The sequence below is a fragment of the Diaporthe citri genome, assembly GCF_014595645.1.
Source record: "Diaporthe citri strain NFHF-8-4 chromosome Unknown scaffold_2, whole genome shotgun sequence".
Taxonomy (NCBI): Eukaryota; Fungi; Ascomycota; class Sordariomycetes; order Diaporthales; family Diaporthaceae; genus Diaporthe; species Diaporthe citri.
In genome coordinates this window covers 987,976-1,012,368 of record NW_025064847.1, presented here as the reverse complement: position 1 = coordinate 1,012,368, position 24,393 = coordinate 987,976, and the positions used below count along the sequence as shown (strand labels likewise).

At 49.6% G+C, this 24,393-nt stretch overlaps 10 protein-coding genes across 10 annotated transcripts; 6 read left to right on the top strand and 4 right to left on the bottom strand.

Moving 5' to 3' along the window:
• Positions 1-1,072: 1,072 nt before the first annotated feature.
• On the bottom strand, positions 1,073-2,176 carry INS49_005924 (uncharacterized protein; the record flags this gene model as incomplete). The annotated part of the gene is made up of 1 exon (XM_043166700.1): positions 1,073-2,176. One exon carries the CDS (start codon positions 2,174-2,176, stop codon positions 1,073-1,075), a length of 1,104 nt encoding a protein of 367 aa, XP_043027844.1.
• Positions 2,177-3,878: 1,702 nt separating this feature from the next.
• Positions 3,879-4,645, bottom strand: INS49_005923 (uncharacterized protein; the record flags this gene model as incomplete). Its single annotated transcript, XM_043166699.1, has 2 exons — positions 3,879-4,294; positions 4,360-4,645. The coding sequence occupies 2 exons, from the start codon at positions 4,643-4,645 to the stop codon at positions 3,879-3,881; spliced, it is 702 nt and encodes a 233-aa protein (XP_043027843.1).
• A 1,641-nt stretch (positions 4,646-6,286) lies between these two features.
• On the top strand, positions 6,287-6,795 carry INS49_005922 (uncharacterized protein; the record flags this gene model as incomplete). Its single annotated transcript, XM_043166698.1, has 2 exons — positions 6,287-6,427; positions 6,487-6,795. 2 exons carry the CDS (start codon positions 6,287-6,289, stop codon positions 6,793-6,795), a joined length of 450 nt encoding a protein of 149 aa, XP_043027842.1.
• Positions 6,796-7,801: 1,006 nt separating this feature from the next.
• INS49_005921 (uncharacterized protein) lies at positions 7,802-8,560 on the top strand (the record flags this gene model as incomplete). Its single annotated transcript, XM_043166697.1, has 1 exon — positions 7,802-8,560. One exon carries the CDS (start codon positions 7,802-7,804, stop codon positions 8,558-8,560), a length of 759 nt encoding a protein of 252 aa, XP_043027841.1.
• Positions 8,561-11,183: 2,623 nt separating this feature from the next.
• INS49_005920 (uncharacterized protein) lies at positions 11,184-12,116 on the top strand (the record flags this gene model as incomplete). Its single annotated transcript, XM_043166696.1, has 3 exons — positions 11,184-11,258; positions 11,317-11,566; positions 11,647-12,116. 3 exons carry the CDS (start codon positions 11,184-11,186, stop codon positions 12,114-12,116), a joined length of 795 nt encoding a protein of 264 aa, XP_043027840.1.
• A 305-nt stretch (positions 12,117-12,421) lies between these two features.
• INS49_005919 (uncharacterized protein) lies at positions 12,422-14,088 on the top strand (the record flags this gene model as incomplete). The annotated part of the gene is made up of 4 exons (XM_043166695.1): positions 12,422-12,560; positions 12,851-12,937; positions 13,021-13,377; positions 13,433-14,088. The coding sequence occupies 4 exons, from the start codon at positions 12,422-12,424 to the stop codon at positions 14,086-14,088; spliced, it is 1,239 nt and encodes a 412-aa protein (XP_043027839.1).
• Positions 14,089-15,909: 1,821 nt separating this feature from the next.
• INS49_005918 (uncharacterized protein) lies at positions 15,910-17,844 on the bottom strand (the record flags this gene model as incomplete). Its single annotated transcript, XM_043166694.1, has 6 exons — positions 15,910-16,023; positions 16,085-16,405; positions 16,472-16,705; positions 16,824-16,887; positions 16,950-17,283; positions 17,400-17,844. The coding sequence occupies 6 exons, from the start codon at positions 17,842-17,844 to the stop codon at positions 15,910-15,912; spliced, it is 1,512 nt and encodes a 503-aa protein (XP_043027838.1).
• A 1,240-nt stretch (positions 17,845-19,084) lies between these two features.
• On the top strand, positions 19,085-20,870 carry INS49_005917 (uncharacterized protein; the record flags this gene model as incomplete). The annotated part of the gene is made up of 4 exons (XM_043166693.1): positions 19,085-19,147; positions 19,327-19,426; positions 19,519-20,130; positions 20,212-20,870. 4 exons carry the CDS (start codon positions 19,085-19,087, stop codon positions 20,868-20,870), a joined length of 1,434 nt encoding a protein of 477 aa, XP_043027837.1.
• A 270-nt stretch (positions 20,871-21,140) lies between these two features.
• Positions 21,141-23,076, bottom strand: INS49_005916 (uncharacterized protein; the record flags this gene model as incomplete). The annotated part of the gene is made up of 2 exons (XM_043166692.1): positions 21,141-22,199; positions 22,336-23,076. 2 exons carry the CDS (start codon positions 23,074-23,076, stop codon positions 21,141-21,143), a joined length of 1,800 nt encoding a protein of 599 aa, XP_043027836.1.
• Positions 23,077-23,576: 500 nt separating this feature from the next.
• INS49_005915 (uncharacterized protein) lies at positions 23,577-24,368 on the top strand (the record flags this gene model as incomplete). The annotated part of the gene is made up of 1 exon (XM_043166691.1): positions 23,577-24,368. The coding sequence occupies one exon, from the start codon at positions 23,577-23,579 to the stop codon at positions 24,366-24,368; it is 792 nt and encodes a 263-aa protein (XP_043027835.1).
• Positions 24,369-24,393: the final 25 nt, after the last annotated feature.

Genomic DNA, 24,393 nt, shown 5'->3' with positions numbered 1-24,393 from the left:
TTAATGTTATTATAAATTCTTAATTTTTATAACTCTTAAAGATTTTAAACTATTATTATTAAATTAACTTCTTTTTAAAAATAATAAGGAAAGGATATAATTTACTTATTATAAAAATATACTTAAGGAAAGAGGTTTATATGCATAACTTATAGCTTTTTTAAGTAATAACCTTCCTTCCTTTAAGTTTTAAAATAATGCCATTCTTTCTCTTGCCCTTAGCTATACCTCCCTTATTAATATTATAATGATTTTTTAAGTAAATATTTATAATTGCTAATAATTAAAGAAGATTAAATTACTTTTTAATTATACTTATTTTTGCTTTATTTACTTAGCTTAAAATTATTTAACGGCTTTATATACTTTAAATTTTAGGATTTTTAATAAGAAAAGCCCTTAGCTAATGCTTATTAAAAAATAATTAATATTTTTAAAAAACGATTATTTAAGTTATGAAAAACCTTATTTTAAAATATATTATTAATAGCTTTAATATTGCTTAATTAATTATTTAATTAAATAAATATATTTCTTAGGTTTATAATAACCTTATTTAAGATTTTAAGGCATTTAAATAGCTTTAAGCATTATAATAATAATTATAAAGTATAATTCTTAAAATGCCCTAATATAAAAAGGCCTTTTAAATATTAGCGCTAGCCTAAATTGCCTTAAGTACTATACCTACATCTTCTTTTATATATGGCTTTATAATTAATAAATAATAATATATTAAAAGTTTAAAGAAAAGAGAAAATTCCGTCGTAAAGAAAACGCGTGATATGTAATGGGGTGGACTTAACGCGCACGCGGGTGTAGAGTGGGCCGAATCAGGGGGTGGGCCGAATGTGCAGACCCTGACTTATAACTCTCTTGGCTCCGTCGGAAGACGTCTCTGATGCAGGCACTGTCTAGCAACTGCTACTCCAACGAGCTCATATGTCCTAATGCAATGCAATTGAATTGAGATGATTATTAAATTTAAGATCTATGACATGCTTTTGTACTGAGGTACAGTACTAACCCCACGCTCTGCTTCTAGAAAGTATGCACCGCAAAGCAGTTGAAATCAAGGAGTCGCAGCCGCCGCCCCGCCCGTGCAGGTGGCCGTGTTGGTCACGACGGGCGAGTGCGCATTCTGGGACGGGCAGTTGGGCAAATAAGTCCCGTTGATATTGATAGGCGAGAAGCCGATGATGCCGCCGCCGCCGTAGCCATCGACAGGGACCGTGATGGGCTTCGACTGGGTGCACGTGCCGGTGGCCTTGTCGCAGGTGAGGTAGTCGGCCAGCGAGGTCAAGTTTGCGGTGAGGGCGAGGCTCTGCAGCGCCTTGGTGGGCCGCTGCTCCTGGGCGTCGCACCAGTACCACTCCTGGATCCAGAGCCAATTCTTGCCGTCTGAGATGACGCGCAGCAGGCCGTCCGGGTCGCAGTTGCAGTCGAACAGGCCGTTGTAGGTGCCGCAGTGGCCCGGGGTGTCGGGGCAGCTGAAGGTGCCGTTTCCGTAGGTTACCTTGACCGAGGCGGCGTTGTTGCCATTTGAGTCGATGGTGGACTTGAGGCCGGACACGGCGAGGGCTGTGGGGAGGGGACAGCCTTTGGAGGCGTAAGGGTTGAAGAGAGTGTTGGTGGTGGTGCTGGTAGAGGCAGTCGAGGAAGCACCACCGCTAGCAGAAGACGGGGATGGGGTTGTTGCTGGTGCAGGTGTGCTAGATTTTGGGGATGAGGCGGGCGTGGTAGCGGCGACTGAAGACGACGACTTGGAGGTGCTGCCGGGTGTGGCGGATGGAGTAGTCGAAGACTTCTTGGTGCTCGACGAAGAGGGGGGACTTCCAGCAGAAGAGAGACAGCCGCGGTCGTAATAAACATCTGAGCTGCCTTTGTCCGCGTCGAAGTTGCCCGCCAGAGGGATGTTGAAGAGCATACACTCCTTGCTGCTGTATGCGAAGCTCTTGCACTGGGTGTCAGCAACGCAGGCGGCTGAGCATGTCAAGTACGAGTTGTATTTGCCGCTGTTGTCGTAGAAATAGTTTCCTTGGTCACGATCGTAGCCTTTGGTGCCGCAAACTTGAACGTCGGCACGCTTGTTATGACTGTGGCGTATGTGGCCGGCTTCAACTGACCCGGCTAGGGCCGCTGCCAGTAGAGCGATGGTGTATGCCTTGTGAATCATTTTGCTGGGTTGGCAGTCTGGATACTTTAAAAGAATGTGAAAAAGAGAAGACTGCACGACTGAGAGAAGGAATTGGTCTTAGAGAACTGAAGAGAATGCAATAATAGCCCGTGGATATAGTTGAAGGAAAGTCAAGTTCTTAAATCTTCATGCCGGAATTACTCTCTCTTTAATTACCCAGCTTACAACATGACCACAGACCACATAGGTCCTCGGTGCTTATGCAAATACACCAAGTTGATCTTGCAAATCGATTACGGAGCAGTCCGAATTAGTCCGATTGACACGGAGCCGACGCAGGGACGCTCGTGAGAACGATGTGACGTGGAGACGGCCTCCGAGTGATGGCTTGAGGCCGCTCCGGAACTATATTAGCTCTCTAGAGGCTTAAAGGCTTCCTTTGGGCAGAGGTCGAGATTCGTGAGCTGCCCTGCCCCCTAGAAAGCGCGGGTGCATGGACGTTGAACAGACCTCCAAGTCTTTATTCTTAGGGACAAACACCCGCTTGAGGACAGCGGTTAAGCTAGTAGTGCCAAGCTAAGGCAGGGGTAGCTTCACCTTCCATTACTCCTGCCCTCACTTAGCTCCGGTGTTGACCGAAGCCGTATTCGTAGCACCGGGATGCGGGCCGCTGGAGAGTGAGTTTTTGGATCTGTTTTACCCTTGCTCCGGGGCAGTGATTGCGCCAACCCCGGCTTCCTGGAGGCGTCGATCTTGAGCTAAGCCCGCAGCTATGCCCGTTACCGTAGTCTTGCTCCAAGAAGATCGTATGTTTAGAGTTTGGAGCGATTAATCGTCGGGTAGTGGCATCGGATGTGGGGATATCGCATCGGTCTACGCGACTATATGCTCTGGAGGGGGAGTGTAGTAATTGTAGTGTGCTCATTACGAAGCTCAAACCCATCTTTGCAAATCAGCTCTATAAGATATTCGCGTCCTCGGCTGGACTATTTAATTTGTATGACAATCTGCGGATTTAGCCCAGCTCCACACGCTACAAGACTCGCATTTAAAAAAGTCCAAGACAGACTGGCAGGATGTGACAAAGGCAAGGGGGAGGGGGTGGGCTCATGGCAGCTCCCAATTATGCCGATCCAGAGACCGTGAGTTGGCCTCGATACCCACTAGATAAATAGTCTACAGCTAAATGTCCGGGGGTCGTGCCACAAAGCTTGGCCAGCCAAGACAAGCCGGCTGGCTAGCTTTGGCTCACCCGCATTGTCTTTGGCCGAGATGGTTTCCGCCTTGTCAAACCCTTCACAGTTGGTCTACCGTATCAAGACTAAAGATAGGAAGCACTCACAGGCCAACGGCGCCCATGTTACCCAGCCAATTCTGGTCGACCGCGATACGGGCCAGATCCTCGCTTCCTGACATGAATTGGGCCCTCCTTGTGTTTCAGCTACTTCACATCCCGAAATAAAGTGATGGGCAGAACCTTGCCTCAAATTACTCATAGAGGCGCCCTTACAATCCAGTCATGGACTAAATACGTTGTACATCCAGGTTTGTGGATGGTGAGAGGAAACAGGAATGGTAACCCACTGTCGCGACAAGTACCTGTCTTCGTATCCTCGTGGCCTTGTATAGATCGTTTGAGTTCTGACTATTGCATACATTATATAATTACAGCATGATTTTGAGTTTACCGAGCATCTCTATGGACTGACGGAAAATCTTGGAAGAACCAGCCCTCTGACGTTCAAACCGCGCCCATCCCACTGTAAAGTGCGGGCTTATTGGGCGCCTTGCTGGATATCTCGATATTATAATACTGGCTTCCAGGCTCCTGGCCAGAGCTCGCATCGGTGAGTCCCAAAGCGCGGAAGACGCGGGGGTAAAGCTTGGTGATGGCGCGAAGAGGCGGCACGCAGGACATTATGATGACCATGGTTTGCTCCACAGCGGTCCACATCGTGGCGATGGAGGCTTGGTGTTGGGATGCTGCCGCCTCAGAAGTCTGTGTGATGATGGTCTTGACAATGGAGGCAGCCATGGTGAAGAGTGATGCGGCCATGAGAAGTACCAGGCTGATCTTCTGACACAGGGGCATATTCAGCCTCCAAATGATGACGGTCGGCAGCAGCACGAACGTGAGGTCGGAAAAGGTGAACAGTGCTATGGTTCCCAATTCTTGTCAGCAAGTGGAATAGCCGAGTTTATAGGACATTTCAGAGACTTACACTGCGTGAGAAATGCCATGTCCTGCTTGACGGCAGGATCCCACCGCCGCGCCGGCAGCGTCATATCCCACAGTCCTTCGACAGGGCTGACTTGCAACCAGACAAACAAGATGAGCAAGATGCCACACAAGATCTGTAGCGCCGTGAAGCCGATCACGAATCTTTTGAACCACACCTCTCGGCCAAAGATCCGGGTGAGCAGGATGGCGCTTGATACCCTCGATAGGACCGACACGAAGATCCCGGGCGTCACCAGAATATACACCCACTTCATGATCTCCATCATTTGGGGGTAAGTAAGACTCGAGTCCGGTTTTCCGAATCCGAGTTCATAGGCCTTGGTGAGGCAAGCTTCGAATGCCAATTGGCATATCTTTGGGAGCGAATAATGTGTTAGACATATCGCCTTGTCTCAGGGTTTGGGGTGAACGGAGGGTATGGCAACATACGACGGCTGCAAGCATTATCCAATCATCCAAACCAATCGTCCTGTTGACGCTCTTCCTCACGTAGAGCCGTAAACCCACAGCCAGCACGGACAGCGCCGTCAAGGTCCATGAGACGCCCATAAACAAAGGCCCGTGGCCCGCAGAGGTAGACATTTCGAACAGCCAGGTTCTTCGACGTACTGGATTACTTACCCGGAAATTTGTTGATGATTGACGGTGATAATCATATGAACCAGTGGTCAGCGCTGCGATCTCAAAGTTACACAGCGGGCAACCTGATATTCATCATTTCCATTCGTTGGAATCCAATTTTAGAAGACCATGTCTACAGACACCCAGAGGATCGCTTGTCAGCCATGACTGTACACTTAAGGAAGGTGTAAGGCGTCATCCGTGCCTGGCTTCCTTGGCCGCGACCAGCGGAGCCGCGGTGAGTGCCCCGCAGACGATGCACCGGAGGTTCTTCCTTTTTGCGACTCCTTCACGGAGGATTTGCGGCGTCCCGATCAATACAGATCCATCGTCGGAATAAGTGCACCAGATTCGTGCAGGTTTGCACAGACTATTCACCAACGGGCACTTGTGGTGGTATTTCATCCTTCACCTGGATCCCACAGTTATTTTCGTACCTGTCGAGGCCCTGTCAAGGCGCAATCCTAACCCACCAGGCTGGCGGGACCCTGGCGAGGGCTCCGCAAGCGCCTTGGTGGAGGAGCCTGGCTCACCGAAGAGACCGCCGGGATTTGCGTGACTTCAAATCGCAGGGTTTAACGGTGAACATTGAGTCAAGCAGCTAGAGTCAACACCACACCAGCCTACCGGGTTCGCACTTTACCAAGACAGGAGCCAACAGATCTAGATAGGTTGCAGATTGACCACTTGAAATGCATCTCAATGCCATGACTGTAGCCGAGCGGCCGAATCATCCAGACTATTGAGTCCCCACACCTGCGATCCTTCGAAGGAATCACTCATTGCGACTGTTGGCTCTCCAGGTCCCGATTAGAAATGATAAGCGACGGCAGGTTTTGCAGGCTTGCAGGTAACCTTGGCGTTCTCCGAGAGTGGTCAAGTGGTCTCCCTGGTAATCTACTTGAATAAATCCATATGTCTTACCCTACTTAAATCATGCAAAGTTTCAAAATATCTTATACTTGTTTATAAAATGATACTAAATTTACATGTATGATATTAAATTCTCTATTTAAATTTATTATGCAGTTTTCTAGTTTTCTTTAAAAGATAAGATAAATAAGTAACCTTTGATTTCTTGTGTATTGTAACAAATTTTGCTTTGTTAAATAGTAGTAAATTTCTCACAATAGCTTACAAAAGTAAGGTTTCAATGTATCCCGAGTTGAACTTATAACGCACCGAAATATAAAGATGTCTATGGTTGTCCATCTCATCTTCTAGATCTCGGCCTCAAGCCTCTTGCCTCTCGCAGTGGTGCGACGATTCTAACGAAGAACATCAACATGGACGGGGCACTCGAGCGTTTGAGGGAGCTAGCTGCAACGACCAATGGTGCCAGCCGCCAGCAGCTTGGGGCGGAACTGTATAGCCTGGCACATTCCCTCGAAGATTCCGAGACTATCGTTGACCGGCTTGGGTATTTGGTAAGACGCTGATAGCTTAGCCCAGATGAACAGCAAAGTATGCGTAAATACTCTTCCAGCACCTCCAAACAGTCGCTGTTAAGATTGGCTTCAACCTTGGGCTCTTCAAACTGTTATCCGCCTCCAAGAACAGCCTTGAGGCAGGACAGATAGCTGACAAGCTCGGTGGCAACAAAGCACTCATAGGTAAGACGTTTACAGCATACGGCGCTGGACTGGACCTGACAATGATGTCTGCTTTCGCAGGGGCTGAGCGGGACGAGGCTCAATGGCGGAGTCTGATCGAAGACGCTGGGTTGAATCTTGTCAAGGACTATGACTACAATCCGCTTGGATATGAGCGTGTGATGGAGGTGCGCTTACCATGAGCATTTTGTGTATTGAGCCCAATTTCCACCACTAGACCTAGCAAAATGAAGCGAAATTCGTAATTTTCAGAGAACCGTGGTACAAGTGCTGGCGATGTGTGTGCTATAAAAGGGTTGCAAGTTGAAGAACAGCGCCTTTGCAGTACCAGTCCATACATCTTTTGCTCCACTCACTGTTTGTCTTAAAAATAACAGGTTAAAAATAATAGGTAAGAAATAATAAGTTAAAAATAATAAGTTAAAAATAATGAGTTAAAAATAATGAGTTAAAAATAATGAGTTAAAAATAATGAGTTAAAAATAATGAGTAAAAAATAATGAGTTAAAAATAATAAGTTAAATATAATAAGCGAAAACAATTTTTTTAAAAATATCCTTTTAAAATAAAAGTTTAAAATAAATTTATTTATAATAAATAATCCTTTTTCTCTATAAATATTTGTCATTATAATTTGCTATGTCTTAGTTTATTTTAAGTCTTAGTACCTAAGTACTTTACATACTTAATGATATAAAGACTTTAAACCCTGCAACTGCCCTCCTCCAGTATCTCACTGCATCTATACTCCCTTCCCCCTTGTATGCAGACATGATGGATGATATGGCGTTATCGCTACAGCAACTTCTCCTGAGCCGTGCTCAGGCAAAACCATGCAAGGGTCTTATTATTTATTCCACTGGGGAACACATCATCCTCCCGTTATTGTACATACAAAGATCTTTAGATCCAGGCCATAAGGTACAGCACACTCATCCGCTCTTTCAAAGGCTTTCGTGAGGTCAATCCGGTATTGATACACGTCGACGACCATTTGAATAACATCTTGTGGTTTGGGGCAACTTTCTACGCTAATGGAGTTCCTATTCTTTCAACGCCATTCAGCAATGATGCTCATTTCAGACAGCGTCACGTCCTGGGCTTCGCGAGCTGCTCCAGTCACCACACTGGATCACAAACTCACAGACCATCAGCCTCCTTGATTTTGAGCACACTTTACTGATCCATATGGCCGATGACCTGGTGCAACTAGATTCTTTGAACCAACGCTGCACTTGGAAATTGGGCCCTGATGCCAGACAGCCACCTTCGGCGGACGACCTCGCAATGCTCATGCTCACACCTGGCAGCACAGGAAACTCCAAAGCCGTGTTCATCTCCAATGGCCAAGCTCTTGCTTCTGTCAGTGCCAAAGCTGCTGTTCGACTTCTGCCAAAGGATAAGCCATTCCTAAACTGGATCGGCCTCGACCATGTTGCCGGCCTCTTGGAAATTCACCCCCAAGCGCTTTACCTTGGTGTTGACCAGGTTCACGTCGCTGCGTCCGACATGGTCTCTTCCCCTCTCGATTTTCTGAGGTTCAAGTTACTCAGCCATCATCAAGTCAGCCGAACTTTTGCGCCCAACTTTTTCCTCGCTGCTCTGATTGCGGCTGAACACCAGAAGCGTCACAGAAAGGCTACTTATGAGCCGCATTGGGATCTCAGCAACTTGTTCATCCTGGGATCTGGAGGAGAAGCGAACGACACGGTTGCCGCTGTTGCTGTCTCGGAATTACTACAACGCCATGGACCCGCTGACGCACTTCTACCTGGGTTTGGCGTGACTGAGACATGTGCTGGTTGCTTATACAGCAAAGACTGCCCAGCTTATGACGTGGTTTCAAGTCGGCAGCAGGTCTCTCTGGGTGAACCCACGGCGGGAGTTGAGATGCGAGTCATTCAGAGGATGGGAGGGAGGCCCCTCAAGCGCATGAAGGAGACCTAGAAGTACGCGGACGCGTGGTCACTCAGGGTTACTACAGAAACGAGATGGCCACAAAACTGGCGCTTCCGCCGGATGGATGTTTCCGCACCGGAGACAAAGCCATCATCGAAAAGAATGGGAAATTGAGCTTGTTGGAGAGAGGAAATGACGTGGTGAATATCAACGGGGTTAAGTTCATCATCTCAGACCTCCACATATGCATGAACCAGGCTCTGGGGCCGAATGCTGTGATGCCTGTGATTTTCGCCTCGCGAGATCCGTCTTCTCCCACAGAACAGGTCACAGTGGTCTATGTGCCTGAGCAATGGCCTCCCCGTTCCAGGGGAAGCTGTCGTGTTGCACGACTTGCTTGTTCATGCTCTTGTGGGTTTGACAGGCTCAAGACCATTTGTCTTTGCAGCCCCAGCCTCTGAAGATCTCCCCATGACTACGCTTGGCAAGATCTCGCTGGCCAAGCTGTGTGTGCGTTTCGAGTGCGGCGAGTTCGCAGACCATATTCCCACATACGACGCCATACTCCGACAGCAGCGCCTACGAGAGCGAAAACAGAATCCGTGCACCTGCGAATCAGAGAGACGCCTTTTGGATAACGAGAGAGGTGGTGGGGAATCCACACGAGGATTTCAGCCCGGACATGTCTCTTTTCGACATCGGCTTCAATTTCTGGGCAGATTCAATCTCCCACCCAATATCGCCCGGCGCATGAGGCAGCTGACATGGTGGGTGGAACCCAGCAGGATCTCAACGGAAGTTGGACTTTTTCATTGCTGACTGCCAAGTAGGTCCTCGTATTTATTCAACCTGACACACTTTCTTTGGCTTGTCACTCCTGAATGAGCTGGCGACATGCTACACGGCACTCAACAATATGCGTCCAGGCCCAAAGAGGAACTCGTTGCCCTGGTCTTGGGACGGCCCCACACTCTCGCCTCGCCGATCTTGGCCTCGGCGGCCCGGCGCTCATTGTATGGGCGGATTTGTCCTTCTGCCTTTGCAACATAGCTGTGGACTACACACCGAGTGGCAGCGTTTCAGCTCTGGACATATTTCATGCTGAACCCTTACAAGCGGCAGCAAGATCACGTGAAGACTGGGTCAACAATCATCTCAGAAAATGGCGAGACTTCTTCTCTGGTGAGGTGCGCTTCCACCAAGTTCCTGGTCAACACTACACTATGTTGAGCCCGGAGCATGTTGGAGAATTTTCTCAGATATTGAAGAAGGCGTTGAACGGGCGAGGCCTGTAAGTACAGTTGTCGGAATTACGATTACGACGTGCATTTCTTTTAAAAGTTGCTTTCGCGACATTCTCGATCTTGTGAGTACGTGGGTACAATTCTCATCTATCACGCGTTAGAGGGAGAGGATCAAAGTGGGAAGGGGTGTTGCTCAAGCAGGGTACCCCGAGGTGGGCCATGAGAGGGACCATGAGAGGAGTTCTTGGAGTGGCTGCCTGGCCCCAGCCTGGTTGGTCCGTACGCAGTTGGAAATGTGGCCGATGCATCCTGCGGCACAGCTACGGCGCAGCAGTGCCCCAGCTTTGGCCTCGGCCATTCGAAATGTGGGTAATGCCCAGCCCAATGAACAAAGTTTCCAGAGCACAGGGATTGGAGCACTGGAACGGTATATGCACCTCGTTCCTTGCCGATGACCTGTTTCGGTAGCTCTCTCCGGTGGGATTCTGTGGTACGGGGTCAACGGCTGACACAATCCTCCATTCAGACCATTCCTATCAGTAATGGTAGCCTAGAATGCGGGCCATTGGACCTCATCCTTTCCAAGCCTCTTCAGTACCCGCCTTGCAGCCACTGGTTGGTCGCCTGATTGCCCAGCTTGCAATGATGTTGCGTCTTCAACCAACATCAAATGCGGCTGGGTCGATAAATCGTAGCATTATGTCTGCATCGACTGCCCCGCTTCCTGGGCAATGCATGCACTATGTGACCATCAGGACTCAATGCCACGTAGATCCATATCACGACGTAGGTATTTATATCCGTACAGAAGGCTGTTGGTTCTGTGCGTTATCGACTGTTGGTGAGATTGTGCCATACTTGCAGCGTTTAGCGCTTACAGCCAGGTCCCGATCTGGCACGCACATGTAGCACGCAGAGCATTAAACACCTAAATCCTGATCTATGCTATTTAAAGTATTTTACTATAAATAAATCAGTGATAATTAATTTCGTAAAAGCTTCTTTCAAATTATTCTTTTAAAATTAAAAATAATTTAATTTATCCTTAGTTATTTATTTAAATTTAACTTTTTTTTTTAAATAAAATTTAATATTCTTAATGTTCTCTCTAAATTTATACATTAATACTTACTTTTTTGGGACTCTCTTAACAATAATACTCTTTGTTTTTTCTAGCTTATTGATGAATGTAGTATGTATGTCTTGGTTGGGCCCCCGTGGGAAAGCAATAAGCAGCCTATAAGAAGCCGCCGATTACATTCACACGCTACAGCCGTCATCTGCTGCTGTCGTTGGACTTATCCTTGTTCATGCCCTCCCTTCCTTCGCGTCTCCAGGAACATTCTAATTATCTGACTCTGTTCCAAGCTATTCAAGTCTAGTATTCTCGTACACTTCAATTCATTCCAATCCCAACAGCTGATACCATGTCCACATCCAATCTCCGCAAGGCCGATGGCCCTCTCGGCCTGATTTCAACGCCACGGACGCTGACTGGCAAGGTTCGTGTCTCAGTTCCCGCAGGTTTCAAGCTGGAATGCGCTAACACCCGAGAAACAGACCGACCCATTCACAGAAGATGCTTCTCAAATGGCGCTTGTTCACAACATGTTGATTCGTGCATACAACAGTATCTACCTCCAGGCAACACATGTGCGGTCAGCAGACGTGCCAGACTTTTTGAATTACTGCTCGGCGTGGCATATGACACTCAAGGGTCATCACGATGCCGAGGAAGAAGTTTATTTCCCAGGCATCGAGAAAGCTACAGGAGTCAAGGGAATCATGGATTCGGAGGTCGATGAACATGGTTAGAACCCCAATCCCTTCTGGAATGAGTCGTCCTGGTGTTTTTATCAATAATTCGGTGGTATTCTGGCTGACATATAGCCTCGCGGCGATTTGTTCAAGCTGCATTTAGCGAAGGTTTGCAAAAGTTCAAGGACTATGTTGATTCCCGCCTGGCCGACCCATCTTCATATTCTGGCAAGGAGCTGGTCAGCATCCTGGAATCGTTTGGCGAGGTCCTCGCGACTCACTTAGCCCATGAGCCGCCCAAGCTGGCGTCTCTCGGCCAGTACGGAGATTTTGACCCCAAACCGCTCTCAGAGCAGACGGCAAACCACAGCATGAAGTACATGCACGTCACAAATGTACTCCCAACGTTGTGGTTCAACTTGGACAAGGAGTTCGAGGAAGGAAAATGGGCTGACTTTCCTGCGATGCCCGGTCCCGTCAAATGGGTCATGATCAATGTGCTGGGGTCCTGGCAAAGGAACTGGTGGAGGTTCGGGAGCAGCGGTGCAGACGGCTTTCAGAGAGAGCTCTACTGTCTGTCGGATGAATACTCCAAGGCATAAAGAGTTGCGTTGCCTGTCTTGTTCGCTTTTCTTCCCAATTTGCACTCGCAGAGATTGGTAACTTATAAAATATAACTACTTTTCAACATTAATATTTTATGTAATGATGATAATCTTTATCAAGTGAGTTATTGTCGTGTTCCCATATTAATAACGCGTAGAATATTAGTATTTATTCATAATAATAAACTATAGAATATTGGTATTCATTAATATTAATTTCTTGTAGAATAATGAGACAATAACCCTTGTGAATAAACTTCTATTCAGTATCAAACGTGAAGTATAAGCATCTGCGTTGGGTAATGGAGTTCTGGAAGTTCATATGGACAGCTCAGACACGCAGGCCCAAGTTGAAGTGCACCCGTTACAGCTCAACTCCGTCTCAGCTACTTCGCTTGTATCGAGGTCAGGGAGACATCAAAGAGAATTATGTCGTCGAAGGTACGTCCTGTAATGAGCTCCCGAGGCCTTGGTAATGCGATTCTGTGGTGAGTATGATTATACGATATTTAGTTTTCGCCCATAAATGATGACCACTGAATGCAACAGGCCAGCTGGACGCTGATGGAGGATTTGTGTGATACTGTCGCATTGATACTGCCACATATCACTCAGGCAACGTCGTACGAAAGTAGTTCATCGAAGGGCTGAGAACTGCATGCAGGACGGCACGGGTTTCGGGTCTGCTGATCCGTCATCCTGCTGCACCTGATAACTCTTCTGCCATTCAGTACCCTGCACCACCGACGATCCATCCAACCTGACTTCGATGGACCCAGCCGGCGAGGCTTCCAACGCGAGCTCTGAGGGTATACAACGTGAGCCTATCTTCAGCTCCTCTATTCTAGCCCATAGCAAAGTCTTTGCCAGCAGGACAGGTACTGATACGCGAATTCGACAGCCCAAGGTGGACAAGTCCGGTTGGCTCCTCCCCTGCCGGACGCTAAATGGGATCCTACCCCTCTCTCAACAGAAGACGAGGACGATGAGCCCAAATGGACAGAGATACAGCTGGCATCTCGGATCGGGGACCTGGGACGCGTGAGCGAGATCTTGTCGGCTTGTGATAGCATCGCCCAGAGGTTGGAGGTGGTCAATCACCCCCCGGTGGGATACTATGGGCAGACGGCACTACAAGCCGCTTCGATGCGCGGTCACCGTCTCGTTGCTCAGGCTTTGATAGAAGCAGGGGCTGATGTCAATGCTCCGGGAGGGAACAATATATATCGCAATGCTTTCGAGCTTGCCTGTGGTACAGGTTGGTCCAACTACATGCACACGACTGTTATTGTCTGGCGGCTCACTGTGCACAGGAAATCTCCGTCTAATCCGCCTATTACTCGAAGCTGGCGCAGTAGTTGACCCAAAGAATGTCACGAGGTATCAAGGCCGTACGCCTATCCAGGCCGCAGCTGAGAGTGGTCACGAGGAAGTCGTACTGCTTCTTCTAGATCTCGGTGCCAACATCAACGCGCCAGCATCACCCAGCTCTGGTGTCACCGCTCTGCAGGCAGCATGTTTCCAGGGACATACTAGCTTGGCAAGACTACTGATTGATAGAGGCTCAGATGTCAACAGCCCTCCAGGAAAATCAAATGGTTACACTGCCCTGCAGGGGGCTTGCCTGGGAGGAGAAGAAGATATCGTCAGGCTGTTGCTTGACAGTGGCGCCGACGTCAACGCGCCTGGAAGTCCGTATAATGGAGGAACGGCTTTACATGCGGCAGTCTCTCGAGGCAACATGAGGCTTATCAATATCTTGCTATCTGCCAACGCAAACCCCAACAGTCAGGCAGGCCAACGGAGGCAAACTCCTGCTCAAAGTGCACATTTAATAGGGCGACAAGACATTGTTGATGCATTGAGAAGTTCTGGCGCCACTGGGATTCTAACAGGCGGGACGATCTTGTTCGACACGAGCAGGATAAGAACATGGGCTAAAGATGATATTGGGCATACGGCGGCCTGAGGATAAACATACATAGGCAGCTAATTAGACAGGTTGCACCTATAGCCACGAACCGATATCGATCCCTGGCTGGCACAACCACGAATCGACATCGATACCGGGGAGCAACAACCACGGATCGATATCGATTCCAGGCAGCCTCAATCGCGAATCGACCTAGATGCCCAGCACTTATGACCACCGACTCACCTGCCTCAATGCCTTGTGCGTACAGCCACAGAGCTCCCTTAATGACTCATACCCATATTTGTAAACCTGAAACCTGCAGCCAGGAATCGATGTCGATTCCTGGCAGCCACAGCCACAGCCACGCATCGATATCGATCCCTGCGCTGGACCTGATCTGCGAGCATGGCCAGGCGCTGCTGCCTCACGTGGCCATGGAAGCGTGGCAGAGCCGCAACAAGGGCAGTGTCAGCTGGTCCCTGCTCCGGACGGCGTCTGGAGAGAAGCGGAGCTGTCGTGTTTGCGGGTGTAAAATTTCAAAGTTCTATTGAGGATTGCGACGTGCGGGATTCTCAGGTGGCAGAGTTCACTTGCAAGAAACATGTTGCTTGTGAAACGTGCTTGAGCTCGACAGAGGGTGCCGCGCCGGTGTGTCTGGAGTGTTTGGCATCCGCAACGGTCTCGTCCGCATCAGGTGATAAGCGTGACACCGACTCGCCCGTACAGCCCTCTTCTAAAGTCTCCGCGCTGGTGAAGAATATCATGACGACGCTGGAGAGCCAAGCTCTTGAGGATAAGAACTATCCCCCGAGCAAAAGGTACTGTATCTTTCATATCTATAAGATCATTTTGCATACATTTGAACCAGTTTTGCTGATTAACAATTATAGTGTTGTTTTCTCCTACTGAACGCGCATGCCTGATTTGATAACTTGTGCCTTGAGCCCACATCTCCACCCTTATCTTCTCCGTTGTACGAATTGACGGTCACCAAACATTACAACAACGTCGCATTGCGCTGGATCGATTCAACAGCTACAAAAACTGCGTGATTATGCTGGCTAAGATTGGAGCTGTGGGTGAAGGGTATGTATTTCGTCGGCGCACTAGAGCATTGTGCACTTGTGTCACCCGTGTGTTGCCCTCACAGGTGCATCTCGACTCATAGGCCAGAAGCAGTGGGAGACTCGTAAGAAACAAAAACTAACGTAAATTGTGGTTGGAATAGGATCGATTTGAGTAACCCATCCAATGTTCATATCGTCGAACCACAATGGAACCCTATGGTTGAGGCTCAAGCAGTCGATCGTGTACACCGCATCGGGCAGACTAGGGAGGTGTTAGTCACAAGATATTGTGTCAATGGCAGTATCGAGGAGGTGAGTTGGTCTAGTTTTTGGTTCAGCTTCAACAGTTCTTTTCCACGAGGATCACCTTGGTATTCACCTCAGTGGCTGATTTATTGGATAACTCATGTTCTAACCATCTGGTTCTCAGTACGTCCAATGGATTCAAATGAACAAACTGAGGCTGATTTGGGAGTCTCTCTTGTCTTCCGAGCAGAGTGACATTCAGAAATTGAAGGAAGAAGAGCGCCTTACAGAGCAACGTTGAGAGGTAAGATCTGGAGGGCCCCTAAAACTACAATTAGAGTTGAGACGCTAACATTACTCACAGAAATTCTATAGCTTCTTAGGTAACTAAATGCATAAGAGAATCTGTTCCACAGATACTACGCTCATTTTTGTTTAGCTCAAGTGCAAAGTGTTGGCCACACAGATATTACAGTAGGGGCTGAGAAATTCTATCCACCATCTGAATGGCCTTTCGTAGAGTTCATAACAAGCTATTTCCCGGACCATCCTATCCATAGCTTCAAGTGGCCTTAGAGACCCTGACAGTCATGTCTGTCTGTCTCCAGAGTACAAATGAATCTTCCTTGAACGGCGTCGAAGGATTCACGAGTTGGAAATCAAAGTCCCGCAAAAGCTGAGCAATTTGAACTGGTTAGAGACCAGCAGGCCATAGTAATGATGCTCGGCAGACTTACCTCGAAGTATATCTTATGGAGTTCAGTATACGCCACCATCTTTCCCGCGCACATCCACCGACCCCCTCCGAAGTGGATGTCGATCGTCCGGTCCATTTGATGTCTCTGAGCCTCGCTGCACTCAAGCCAACGCTCCGGCCGGAATACCTCCACGTCTGCACCGAAAATCTCTTGTCTTCTCATCATCGAAAACGAATTGTGCCCAACAGCCGTGCCCTCGGGGATGAACATGCCGTTGATAGTGTCACCGCCAGGGGGGACGGACTTGTAGTGACCGTAGGGCGCGGGGGGACGCATCCTGATGCCTTCTGCGACGACGGCCTATGAATTTGTCAGCATAACTCATCATCTCCCGTTGCTCCTTAGGTCTAAAGTGCTCCCGCTTACCTGCAGATATGGGAGCTTTTTTGCCTCCTCAACGGTTATGGGCGACGATGCCACACCGGTCTGGATCGCATCTTGGATGTGCTCCTTGAGCTTTTGGTAAGCCCGAGGGGAGGTCATTAGAAAGCACATTGTGCTTCTGATGACGGTCGAGCTGGTCTCCGCCCCGGCGACCAGCTGGAGCGGCACTTCGGCTATGGCTGACCCCTTTTCAATTCCATGCCGCATGAAAGATCCCTGTACACACTCTCTCAGCTTGGAACATCCTAAAATTGCTAGGATTGTACGTTGAACATAAACGGAATCGGTTGAAACTGAGCCTGTTAGGGGAGAGTGCGGCACTCGAAGCACTAACCAACATATCTCCATGGTTCTGTTCGCCGCTCTCGAATCGCTTCTCAATGATATCGCGGGCAATCCTACAGCCGGCCCGGTTAGGTGAACGTTAATTTGGCGTATTTTTAAGTTGGTTGGCACGTACCTCATCAGCCGTCCCATGCCTGACTTGTCTGAGAATTTCGGTTTGAACATATCTCCCACGAAGGTATTGTTAATTTTTCGCAAGAAAGGAATTTCGGAGAAGAGACCCGTTACCACCAACAACTGATCAAGAGATCGCGTATAATTGTACAAATCGTCCTCAGCGTCCAAGAATCCAAATGCCTCACCGTAAGACAGGTCGGTAATGACGTCCAGAGTGAAGTAGTAGGCAAGGCGGGCGAGATCCACGGAAATGAGTTTATCGCCTTCGGACAAATACCGTTGCCGCAGAACATCCTTTAGATGTGAAATCTTGCCCTCGACCCTCTTCTCCACTGCAGCATGTGAATCAGCTATCAAAGCACCGAGGAACACATTTTATTCAAATATAAAAGAGGCCGGGGGCAGGCCAAGTGTGCCAGTAGCCTGTCTGAATCCAGAAGCTGCTTACTATCCATGTTGTCACGGCCACCGTAGGCGGCAGCCATCTTAGCTTTGACCTTATCATGGGGTTCTGCTTCCAGAATGGTTGCTAGATTCGTAGACCCAGGAGTCAAGCTGAGGCTAACCCACCACTCGTCTCTGTTATATTGGCTCCTGGCAGCTGAGATCTGTCGGAGAGTCTCTGGGTCATCTGTCAGGAGGTAGTTTGGTCCCACCCTTACCAGACGGCCATACTCTTGTAATCCCAGCAATGCGGGGGCGATGCGTGCTTTGAGGAGTTGCTTGACAACCCATAGGGATGAGAAGGAGGCTAGGAAGGGACCGGGAACATGGGAAAGTCGGTACCAGGCCTTGAATGTGGAAACGAAGAACCACGAGACAGCAATTGTAACCACCAGGCCGAGCAACGTGGTTCCACGCAGGCTTGACAGACCCACGTCCAACAATTCCATCGTTGAAATCGAATCAAGAGACGGTCGGTAGTAGCGATATTGAAATAAAGTAGCCTCAACTGAAGACATGAGACGATGAGGAGCGACGTCCAGGCTTTGAAGCAGAGGAAGAACGGGCAGAAGCGGGGTTTTTATCTCTGAACTGGTTTTGCAACAGGCAGGTTAGTCTGTTCCCTAAATATCATGGCAAAAGGACTTGGAACGGCCATCTCCCGCACCTGCAGGAGACTAGTCAGCTTGACCAACAGCACATAATAGTAATAATAGGTGGAACGGGTGTCCACTTTGTGCAGAGAGGTAGTAGCGCATATGCAGAGAAGCGGGGTGGAGGGGATGATAGTCATATTGTGCGAGATGGTCTTACTCTCACATGCCATCAAGTTTTGGGCTTGGCTAGTACAGTGCAGATTAGCACTTTATAAGCTGGAAGTACTGAAGAGACGGGATAGTACTCGTAATCTTTATTGAATGCCTAAATATCTGAATTCGGGAGATGGTTTCGCAGACATCTTTTGTTCCTCTTCCCAAACTGAGCCATTGGGGAGAAGACTTGATCACATCAAGGGCCTGAAATTCATGCTTGGAAAGGGTGACTCTGGGCTGTCCATATTATAAGATACATCTGCCTACCAACCAGTGAAGAGCACGAGTTCGGGGCCTATTGAAGAACTTCAGTTAGGCTACATCAAATGCTTTCACAATGTCATCGACCCCAGCAAAACTTAGCTCATGCATAGTCTCTCTCCACAGCCGTCTCGCAACCTGCCCACCCTCAGCATGAAGGTAAGACAGGGGCCGCTTGCCAGGTTACTCTGGCGATGAGAAGTGAGAAGTGAAAAACGTCCATGCCGACCAAGCAGGTTGACTGGTTACCAACGCAGTGTTGGGGTAGTATCTATACGTTTCACAGCAGAATGGGTGACAAAAGTCCCTGGGTCAGTGTGGCTAGTGTAATTTGCAACAGAGCGTCCCGGTGCTCACGGGATTGCTGTTCGTCCATTCACGAGACGTAGCACAGCCAACTGCATGTATGAATCACCATGGCTGCCTGGCCAACGTTGTCGAATCAGGTCCAACATGGCCCGAAGAAAGTCATACTCTATTTGTGGCTGGACTTCCACAGTGCCGTAACCGACGCTCGACTTGCAGACGCTATTCAGTGGTCTCTAGCAGCCTCACATCGTTTCTCAATCAACATTGAATTAATCCATCTCTCCCAAAGTCGACTTTAGAAGTCACAATGGTCGTTCTAGGCGCACTGAGATTGATGACAGCCTACACCAGTTACTTGGTCCTGTCTGCTGTGAGTAGGCCTCCTCGATGTGCCACCGTTTGCTCAATCCGTTCATTTGTTGCCGGCTGCGAAGAGTGTTGTCCTTGTCGGCTACCGGATCTTCCTACATCGTTTGCATAAATACCCAGGGCCATTCTTTTGCAAGCTGACTGACTGGTACGCTGGTGTAAGGCTTTGTCATCCAACAGCGCCTGCCTCAAAAGATCTTGCAACTTCACCAGAAATACGGGTCGGTGATCAGAATAGGTCCGGACCGACTGGTGTTCAACACCGTCACAGCCTTCCAAGGTGACTTTTCCCTACAAGTCTACCAAGTCTCACATGTATTTTAAAGCGTGGGACAATTGCAATAGGATCGTTACGGTAACTGGTAACAACAGATATCTATCAAAGCGACCAGGTCACCAAGTCCTACACATATCTATCCACGACAAAAAAGAACATTGTCAACGTCTTCACCGCCCTTGATAATGAGGTGCATCGCTCGAAGCGGGCAGTGGTCGGACAAGCAGTCACGGATCGTGCATTGAGAGAATTCCAGCCCTCAATGATGGAACAGATCGACATATATCTGGGCCAGATACGAGAGTCCTCGCGCTCTTCCACTCCGGTCAACATGACCGAGAAATCGAGACATCTTAGTCTCGACACTGTGGGCCAGCTAGCATTTGGCTACGATCTAGGTGTCCAGAAGCGTGACGACAACAGATACATCATGAGGGCTATGTACTTCGGCAATTATCGTGGGAATATCTATCACCACCTGTTCTTTCTCTCGAGGCTCTACGTCAATAAGATCTTCGACTACGTATTCTACCAAGCTCGGGAGAAGTATTGGCGATTAGTCGAGTGCATGATCCAGAAGCGCTTGGCCGAAGACAGGCACGCAAGGCCGGACTTCTATTCCTTCGTTTTGGACACAATGAGCGCGGACCCCGACGGCTTGCGTGGAGGGGCATTATGGATGGAAGCCCTGTTTTTTCTTGCGGCAGGTAATTATCTAGCTCCCACCCTCTTTCCTTGTACCCATTCAATATGTCTTGAGGTATTGACTAGGAGCTGCTCCAATTTAGGTGGTGATACTGTGGCAACTGGGACCAGTGCTGCCTTCTTCTACCTCGCGCACAATCCAGAATGCTATCGGACTCTGGCCCGAGAAATTCGCTCAGCATTCGACAGCGAGGAAGACATCAAAGCCGGCCCCCGGCTCTCGGGCTGCACTTATCTCCGAGCATGTATTGAGGAAGCCTTGCGCATGTCTCCTCCCGTCTCTACCACTCTTTGGCGAGAAAAGGATCCCTTGGACCACAACCCGCTGGTCATTGATGGGCATGTCATCCCTCATGGTACTCTGATCGGGGTCAACACGTATGCCTTCCATCAGAACGAGCAATATTTCCCACAGCCTTTCACTTTCCGTCCCGAACGTTGGTTAGATAATGCCGACAACGAAGGAGCAAGGAAGGTCTCCCGGGTTGCGTTTTCCGCCTTCTCCATTGGGCCCCGGGGGTGCGCCGGGAAATCGATGGCATATTTAGAGATCAGTCTAGCGCTTGCAAAGACTCTGTGGTCTTTCGATTTCGAACGTGCGCCAGGACGCCTGGGTGATGTGGGAGGGGGCAAGCCCGGTGCTGCAAATGGTAGGGTCAGGCCAAGTGAGTACCAGATTCACGACATCTTCACTGCCAGGCACGATGGACCTTACCTGGTCTTCAGACCCAGAGCTGGCTGAGCTCCGGGGGGCAGGGGGGGGGGGGGTTTCAATGACATGTTTCAGTCAATTGCCCAGAATTTTGATACTGAGAGGGGCAACTTTACATTCGGCGCGTGCCGTCGCTTGCGCCAAGGGACGCATATTGTGAAGGAGTCAATGTATCTCGCTATTGCACATCTCCTGTGGGCCTTTGATTTCGAGTCCGCAAATGATCAACAGAATGATGAGAAGCTTGGCTAGACATAGGTTATCCACTCAATGCCCGAGCATTCTGAGTTTGCCAGCGGCTTAGCAGAGGGAAATGCGTTGAGTCTGCAGACCCCAGTCCTCCCAGTCTCTGCTTTTGTCCGACCGGGCCAGCGGCAAAGGATGGCCAGTCTGAGTCGGAGAACATGTCTTGCTCTGAACATACGCACGTCCAACCACTAGATAATGATCCTCTTTGCTGGCCACTTTTCGAAGGATAAACGGGAATCGTGTGCCAGGGATGACGGCGCATGTATCACCACTACGGGTGGTCCTAGGCGCAATTCCGTAGTGGCCACGACTTAGCAGGATGAACCGTCGACTTTGTGAAGACTTGATCGCGAATGTCGAGATGCGCCGGGCCTCTTTATTCCTGAGATATGTTTCGATGGAACTCGTTGGCCGGTCGTCTTGGAGAAGCCGTGCAAATGCCTTGAGCGACTCCCAGAACTCGTCGTATTCACCGTCGAAAAAGCTCCGACAAAGTGCGGTTAGGAAGGCCAGGGATTTATTCAAGGCGGTGTCCTGATGTGGTCCGGGATACTTGGTGGACTGCGGCGCGACTTCTCTCCAGAGTGAAACCACCTCTTGAATATATTCTGGTGCGTTACGCGTATCTGACCATGAGACTATTTTGGAGACGTATTGAATAGAATCGAGAATAATGGCATTCGCTTGGATGATGGACCCCCCGTTTATAGTTGGTGTATTCGACGTAAAGTTGCTGTTAATTTCAATCTTTGGAACTGTGACATTGAGCCAGTATGCAACCCCACGTATAAGTGGGAGCCCACGATCCCAGCGCGGGATCCATGACGGGAAGGACAGGAACAAGGAGGAGAGCTGCAACCCATCAGCCTCGTCTCCATTGTCCAAATCACTGTCTCCGTGTTCAACATAGCTCAGAAGATCCAGGTCCCGGGTCTTGTGCAAGTATCTGACAGCAAAGTCTCGATAGACGTCCAGGTGCGATATATCCTTTCTGTAGTCCGGCTTTATATCCAAATCAGCGAACACTTTGTCTGAAGTTGGCATCGACATAAATGCGTAGATGCCGTCTTTGGGCTCCGATACATCCAACGTCCGGGCAGCATTTAGCACCTCGAGTGTCGGCATAGGCTCTAATAAATCTTTGTTTTCCTCGAAGTGAAGCTTCCCGTGGCCGTCGCGTTGCATATGTCCGCCGATGGGCATTTGGTATTATCAGCAATCTGCCGGTCGGCATCAGATGGCGTACACGCTGCACGAGCCATTCATAAGTTCGGAGAATACTGATCCACTGTATCTCAGCGTCGGCCCAGAGGACGACAGCCTCACGTGCTAATGCTGCTTCCTGCACGACCCAGCCCCTCCTGAACCAGTCACACTTTCCTAATTTCTCCCATGAGATCCATTTCTCATCATGAAGCAATGGCTCATCCTCTCGGGGGAACGGAAAACTCTCCCAGTCCCACGAAAACTCCGGGCTGGCAAAAGTCCGGTCCATCATGTTGTTCACGCCGTCGACCAAAGCAACCACGTCTCGGGAGTATTGTCGAGATTGCGGATCGAGGCCGAGGCATATTAACGTGCGACTCGATCTCGCGTAGATTCGACCCATCATGGTGACCTGGTGAGCCTTCTCGACGTTGTCCTCTTGATTCATGCAGATCGAGTCGGCCCATAGAGTCCGCTGCTTGTCTGACATCCTTGCATGTCGCAGGGCGTCCTCCATGCTCGTTGTGATAGGGAGTTGTCTACCATCGATGACAATCCACCGATCCCGAATACTCGCACCCCATACGTAGGAGATGGCTTCGAACCCAGGCGCATCCGGGAGCTTGGTTGTCACCAGGCTGCCGCTCAAGGGGTCATTGCCTTGGCCTGGGCCCAGGATCAGCTGGCGAATGTACTCATCGTTCAGCGGAAGCGGCTGGTATTCGTAGAATCTACACCCCGTCGCGGTGGGAACTGGACCGAGAGATTCCTGGCTGGCCATAACGTGTGGATAAACTCAACTTCTTTTCTAATTAATGCAGGCTGCCGATTTGTGAAAATCGGACAACAATGACTGCCAAGGTGGAAGACCAGTGAGAAGCTATCCGAAGCTGGGTAATGGACAGATCCACCTGGATGAGCGTGTGAGAGATGCTGCACAGTATTTGAGGAACTTAGAAAGGAGAGGGTAAGAGTTCTGGTTCCGAGGGGCGAAAAGACGCTGACATGCTCGTGCAAATGACTGAAGAAAGGGCTTCTGGAAGCACTTGAGATGTGCCTGCCCGGTGTGAGCAGAGCTTCGGTTTGTGTGACCCACTCTCAGTATTAGTGCGGCTGGCTTAGGCAGTTATAACTATGCCGATTGGGTGTGTAGGAAATGGTGTGTGTGTGAAGAGGTGCTCCAACTCGCTGTTCTCCAGCTGAGAAAGCTGCATGCTTATTCCTAAAGCTGCCAAAGCAACCCCCCTTGATTGAAAGGCTGCACAGCAGGATTCGGTATCAATGAGGCTTCTCAACGCGACCACTTACAGATTCCACGAGTACGTAGGGCGAGATGTCCCTGAATACGCCGTCCTCTCACACATCTGGGGAGAGGGGGAGGTGACGTTCCATGACATGCGCCCTGAAGCTCCTCCGGAGATCTGGAAGGCGAAGTCGGGCTGGGACAAGATCGAGAAGTGCTGCCTCCGAGCCCTGGCCGACTCCATTCAATTTGTCTGGGTCGACACCTGCTGCATCGACAAGTCGAGTAGCGCGGAGCTGCAGGAGGCCATCAATTCCATGTTCCGTTGGTATGAGGAGTCGACCGAATGCTATGCATTTATGGCTGATTTCGAGGCCCTGCCGGGAGACGTGGAGATGCGGCAGTTAAAGTCGGCGCGCTGGTGGACTCGTGGCTGGACCCTACAAGAACTCCTTGCCCCAGAATCGGTCCGCTTCTTCGACTGGCAGTGGCGCGAATTCGGAGACAAAGTCTCCCTTCGGCAGCAGATCGCCGCCGTCACCGGCATCAGCGAGGCCACGCTGTTGGGCACCGTCATCGGCTCGCGCCAGGCTCTGGGCCGTGTCAGCGTCGCACAGCGCATGTCGTGGGCGGCGCGCCGGGGGACGACGCGTGCGGAGGACACGGCATACAGCCTGCTGGGTATATTCGGTGTCAATATGCCGCTGCTATACGGCGAAGGCGGCACCGCAGCCTTCCAACGGCTGCAAGTGGAGATCATGGGGTCGTCGCCGGACCAGTCGCTGCTTGCGTGGGGCTTCGACCGCGCCGAGTCTGGGGCGTCGCCCTGAGGCGTGTCGAATGCGCTCGCTACGT